The sequence below is a fragment of the Miscanthus floridulus genome, chromosome 2 (genome assembly GCF_019320115.1).
Source record: "Miscanthus floridulus cultivar M001 chromosome 2, ASM1932011v1, whole genome shotgun sequence".
NCBI lineage: Eukaryota > Viridiplantae > Streptophyta > Magnoliopsida > Poales > Poaceae > Miscanthus > Miscanthus floridulus.
Genome location: NC_089581.1, coordinates 36,954,660 through 36,961,006, shown reverse-complemented (window position 1 = coordinate 36,961,006; position 6,347 = coordinate 36,954,660). Strand labels below are relative to the sequence as shown.

The window sequence follows — 6,347 nt, the reverse complement described above, 5'->3', positions numbered from 1 at the left end:
GCTGTTGCTGAGCCTCTAATCGAAGCATCTGGTCGCTTTTCATCCAGCGTCCAGTCCAGCGTCCGGTCACTTCTATGAGCTCATTTCTTCGTGATCTTGCGTGCGGCTTGGTTCCTATCTTTATGCTTGGACTTTGCTTGATATCTTGGGTCTTATCTTGTGCTCCTAAGGTCTTGCTTGAGGTGTCGATCATCGGATCATCATGTCACCTTTGTCCAAGTCACATCTTGCATCCTATTGAACTATAAAACAATCACTTGCAAATTTATTAGTCCAATTTGGTTGCGTTGGTCATCAAACACCAAAATCCAAAGTAAATGGGCCTAGGGTCTATTTTCCTTACAGTCATGGTACCTAGCCACCCTCTATCTCGGGAGTGCGCTATGGCGGATGCCCTAGGATAACCGTCGGTGGTAGCGGAGTCTCTACAAACTCACACCCCTCTAGACCCTCGTGCGGAGGCCCTCGCATGTGCATAGGAGCATGACCTAGGAGTTATGACAAAGAAAGCATAGCCAGCCGCCAGCCACGCTAGCGCGCTCAGCATAGTACGTTGATGCCTCACATGCGTAACTCGGTGAGCGGCGCCTAGGGTCACACCCATTAGGTCTAGCACAACATCCTAGATAGGGGAACAACCCCCTCAATTTGCTCGAGCTGGCCAGAACATCGCTACTACGGCAATGCTTCTGTGTGGCCTCCCCAGCCGATCGACCCCTAGGAGCAAGCAATCCACCAGAACCTCCGGGCGCTGGTGGAGACCACCGTCGTTCAACAGGAGGAGAGATCCATGTCGTGACATTGGCTCATGGCCTCTTGCCCCACCAGGGGATAGGAGCAGCACCAGTCAACTCGCTCCATCCACTCGCCACTATAGTTGCTGGGAGTGGGGCAGGATGCCATGGCTGCACCGCAGCCCAACCCAACGCTCGCCCTACACTGACCACTTGTGCATGAACATCTTGGGCTGAACCATGATGCTCATAGCTTCATCGACAATTGACGCCATGCCTAACATGATGATGATGTTTATCGAGTGGCGGCAAGAGCAGGCTACATGGATCTTGGCCTGACCATCGAGGACTGCAGGGACACGCACCCCAGGCATGGTCGCCAACCCAATGACCAGAGTCCTAGCCTAGATGGCCTAGGACCATGGGCCTTTGGTCATCGCATCTAGAGAGCCCCATTTCCACAACACTTTCGACCACCCACCAACATTGCCAGATACACCAGGGAGACCAACCCTGGTATATGGCTCAAAGACTTCTAGCTCGCCCACCGAGTCAGAGGGGTGAATGATGACCACTTCAGCATTCAATATCTCCCTATCTGCGTGGGGAGCATGTTCAAGCATGGCTCAAATTCCTCCCACCCAACAGCATCCGCGACTGGGTGGATCTTAAGAGGGTCTTCATAAAAAATTTCTAGGGGACATACGTCCATCCTAGGAATTCCTAGGACCTCAAGAGCTGCCAGTAGAAGCCCAACAAGTCCCTATGGGATTACATCCATAGGTTCTCAAAGCATTGCAACTCCCTTCCTGATGTCGTTGACGCTAACATCATCAGTGCGTTCCTCTCTAGGACAACTTGTGAGTCCTTGATCCACAAGCTCGGCCATCTGAAGCCTCGCACCACCCATGAGGCCATGACCTACTCGACGTCGCCATGAACCATGCCTCTAGTGAGGAAGTGGTTGGAGTGGTCTTTAGCGGTGGTCGAGATAGGGGCAAGGCTAAGCACGAGGACCAAGGTGAAGGCCCCTCCACACAAAGGGTAAGAAGAACAAGAAGGATCAGCACCGACCGGCCAACCTAGCCTTGGTCACCATAGCCGATCATGTGAGCAAGTAGCCCCAGCAGGGCCAGTCCGACCACTTTGATAAGCTCATGGAAAGTCCATGCACCAACCATGCCTACCTTGTCAAGCACCTCTACAAGGACTGCGAGCTCCTCAAGTGCTTTCTATGGCACGCCGACAAGCCAAAGGAAGGAAAGGGCAAAGAGGCAGTGACCAAGAAAGGAGGCATGGTGGGTAGGGATGATGAAGGATTCCCTAACTCCGAGGAATGCCTCATGATCTTTGGGGGATCCGACGCCATCCACTCGAAGCGCCAGCCCAAGGTACGCTACAAAAGGCATACACCGCTGAATCGATCGTCCCCTCTTTCCTTAGCTGGTCGGACTCCCCGATCACTTTTGAACGGGTGGACCATCCTTCCAACGTCGCCCGACTGGGTCGCTAATCGCTCGTTGTCAACCCTATCATCTGCAAGAAGCGCCTCACTAAGGTGCTGATGGTTGGAGGCAGCAGCGACAACAGCCTCTACGTTGACACCCTCGACGCCATGCGCATCCCCTGGTCAGATCTCCATCCAGTAAGCTCTCCCTTCCATAGTGTGATCCTAGGGATGCAGGTGTACCTGCTCGAGTAGATCGACCTGCCCATCACGTTTGGTGACCGAGCCAACTTTCGCTCAGAGGTCCTCACCTTTGAGGTGGTGGACTTTCTAGGGTCCTAGCACGCCATCTTGGGGTAGCCATGCTACGTCAAGTTCATGGCCATCCCCAACTATACCTACCTCAAGTTGAAGATGCTGGGACCGAATGGCGTCATCACCGTGGGTAGCACCTTTTCGCATGCCTACATGTGCGACCGCGAGCATTACGAGCTCACCACGGCCATCATCAACTCCATTGAGCTCCTAGAGCTCAGGAATTCATCGACTCTAGCAGTCCCAGATCGCAATGAGCCGACCTCCTTGAGTGCCTTCCACCCAACAGAGGAAACCAAGGCGGTGGGAATCGACCCCACCAACCCGACTAAGATAGTACGGATCAGGACCAAGCTCTCGGCCAAATAGGAGAGCGAGCTCACCGACTTCCTACACGCCAATCGCGATGTCTTCGCGTGGAAACCTTCTGACATGCCGAGCATACCATGGGAGGTCACCGAGCATGTACTACGCCTTGTCCCTTGCTCAAAGCCCGCCAAGCAATGCCTATGTCGCTTTGATGATGAGAGGCGCAGGACAATAGGCGAGGAGATCGCCAAACTCCTGGCTGCTAGATTCATCAAATAGGTATACCACTCCGACTGGCTAGCCATTCCTGTTCTTGTTAAAAAGAAGACCGGGAAATAGAGAATGTGTGTCGATTATACTGGCCTCAATAAGGCATGTCTAAAGGACCATTTTTCTTTGCCATGCATAGACCAGATAATTGGCTCCACCTTAGGATGCGAAATCCTCTCCTTTCTAGATGCCTACTCTAGCTACCACCAGACCACGATGAAAGAGTCCAACCAGGTCGCGACTTCATTCATCACCCCATATGGTCCGTACTGTTACATAACCATGCCTTTTGGTCTGAAGAACACTAGTTCCACCTATCAATAGTGCATGCAACAGTGCTTCACCAACCAAATCGACCCACCTAACCAACCTGACCAGGATGGGTGGCCTGTAACACCTCGGGTGTTTAAGTATTAAAAACTGGACATATCATCATATGCATTGCAAGGCATTGGTCATATGGCAAACTTTGATATGCATTCACTAAAACAAGTTTACATTTATGTTATAAGTATTGCTTGGTATTGTTTGAATCAAGTTCGAAATCTTTGTATTGATTTGAAATTTCAAAAATCCTGATTTTCAATATTTAAATCCTACCCTAAAAACTCATTTCAAAATCTAAGCATATTTTAGGGTTGAGCCTTAAAGAAAAATTGTAGGGCTTGTTGAGTTGTACAAAGTTTGTTTTTGGAGTTTTCAAAGTTGTTATGAAAAATTTGAAGTAATTTGAAAAGGCGAAATGTACTTAAAGTGTCCCCTTTTGAATTCAAATTTGCATTTCAAAATGTAGACCGAATTAGGGGGTGGTTATAAAAGCAAAGTTGTAGAACTTTTGTTTTTGAACAACTTTTATTTTTGGAGATTTTTGAGTTACCATATAAAATTTAGAGTAAATGGGGAAATTAAGCGAGTGGCAATTTTGTAATTACGGTGAACAGTAACCGCGGCAACCAACTCACCGACGGCGAGCTTCAATTGTCTTCCAGTCACGCTTGTGGCCGCCTTTGGCTCTGCGCTGGCGTGGGAAAGGCTCCTACGTGGCTTCTTCATTCTTCTTGGCCACATTTTAAAGCCTCCGACGTCGCCGTTCTTCTCCGTTTGCGTCCTCTGTTTTTCTCGCCGCCATGGCTGCCATGCCGGTTTCCGCAGCCGTCACTAGCTCCTGAGCCTCCGCGCCTCCTTGTGCCTAGTAACCATAGCCACCAGCCTCCCTAGACAAGGCTGTACCTCTACAACTCCACTTCGACCTCGCTTCGCCGTCGTGACTCCCTGCCGACGTGCCTCTCCGCCGCCGAGCCACGGGCTCGTGTGGCTAGACCGTCACGGGTCGCGACGAGCCGAGCTACGACCACCCTCAGGCTCGCCTCGCCACCCCATCGCTTGACCATCCCTCCAATTGCCGCCGACGAGTCTTCACCGGCCAAAAATCGAACTTCTCTGGCGTCCTCTGTTCTGAAAATCGCGACAGGGGCTTCGCGCAGCAATTAGAACAAAGGCAAGGGCCTAATTGTGAATCTTGTGACTCAGATAAATAGTGTGCTGCAGGATTTTTTTTTTCTTTTTCTATTTTCAGCTGAAACTTGTGAATTTGATTGCTATTTATTGGTGCACGCTAAAATCATGAAACTTTTTGTGTAGCCTCTTCATGATGTCCTCTATGTAGGAAAAATATGAAATCATGAAAATCAACAGTTTTTGGATGCTTAAAAATTTGCTCTTTTAATTAATAAATGATTGTTGTGTGATTTTTATAGGCCAAAATAAATATCTAGTGACCATGAAACTTTTAGTGTATTTGTTTATTGTTAAAGCCTGCCTCCACAAAAAGTTTGGGATTAATTTGATGATGTTTAATTATACTCTTATTTATATGCCTTAATTATTAGTTAATAATTGTCAAAATGATAAACATAGATCATGAGATGTGCTGAATGATTTTTGAAGTTGATTATAGATCATGAAACACCCCCCTGCTATGTCATGGCCAAGTGATTACCTTCTTGATATGCTTATGTTTGACCTTTAGTTAATAATTCTAAATGACTTAATTAAGAATTTCATTAGTAAATGCATGTTAATAAACTTGATTGCTTCTTAGATGCAACCTCTTGGGTAAAAAGTAAAAGTTATATATTTCCTTGTATATTGTTTATACATGTCTTTTCATTATAAAGCTTTAGTTGGTAAGCAGGTATGATAAGTGAACCTTTGACTTGTTAGAAGAACGACTAAAAATGCTTTATGATAATGGTTTGTAACTATACCGCGAAGAAAAGTTGTATTCAAGTTATTAACTTTTGCATCCATCATCGAGCATCATGTTTTATATCTCGCATCATGTTAAACATGGCATTGTTACTACGTGTAGTGAACGAAGGTGAACACGTGGTAGTTAATCAAGTGGTTGAGGAGGTTAATCCGTCTGTTGAGGTCGGATCGGATATTTGTGGAACGTTGCAGGAACCTAACTTTTCTGTCAACGAAGGCAAGTCCCGGATGCATACAACCCTACCTTGTGTTTTATAAATTAATTTCGCTTTTGCTTTCCTGTACTGCATTAAGTGATTAGAAGTCAAGTGGAAACCTAATTGGTGCATTACCAACCTTGCTTTTCCATATCTACCTTGATTACCTGTTTTATTCGTAAATGACTAGTTATGCTCAGTCATGTTTAGTCAGATGATTACCTGTCACCTACGAGTTTTAAATGGATCTTTGGTTACTTATGTTATCATGAAATATGAGCATGTGAAGTAATAAATCTAGACCGGGCGGACTCGGTGTGTGTGAGCCACAAGACATGGAGGTCTTGTGAGCGGATTCTTTCCGTCTGTGTCGGTTAAGGTCCGTACCGTTGTTGAACTGTGTGCGGTGAAACTTTGTAGTACTAACCACATACTCCCGTAAGCCTTAACTTGGCTATTCTATTACGAGAATGGCTACTCGCACACTGGGAGTGGAGAGATGGCGGGAATAGCGTGTACCCATGTGGCAATGGGCTGGATTGGTGGAGTACTGTATTCTCGGGTGGCGCGTCCCCATTCTTGTTTTAGAGGACCTGAGGGTAGGTTGGTATATGTAGGTCGGGAACCTGCATATGTCGTGTGGTCTGGAATCCCCAGCTGGGTTTATAATCAGTTCGAATCGTCGTTGCTCCTCGGTTATGGAGACTCACTTCTCTGTTCACCATCGTAGTTTAATAACTAGGACTCGAATAAGGTTTGTGAGGTGTTGGATATGAAGTTTCATGATCTCACTATGGATCATGT

The 6,347-nt window shown here is 47.2% G+C and overlaps 1 protein-coding gene across 1 annotated transcript; it reads left to right on the top strand.

Annotated features, from left to right (window-relative positions):
• Positions 1-2,559: 2,559 nt before the first annotated feature.
• On the top strand, positions 2,560-2,865 carry LOC136536345 (uncharacterized). The gene has a single exon (XM_066528674.1). It carries the CDS (start codon positions 2,560-2,562, stop codon positions 2,863-2,865), a length of 306 nt encoding a protein of 101 aa, XP_066384771.1.
• Positions 2,866-6,347: the final 3,482 nt, after the last annotated feature.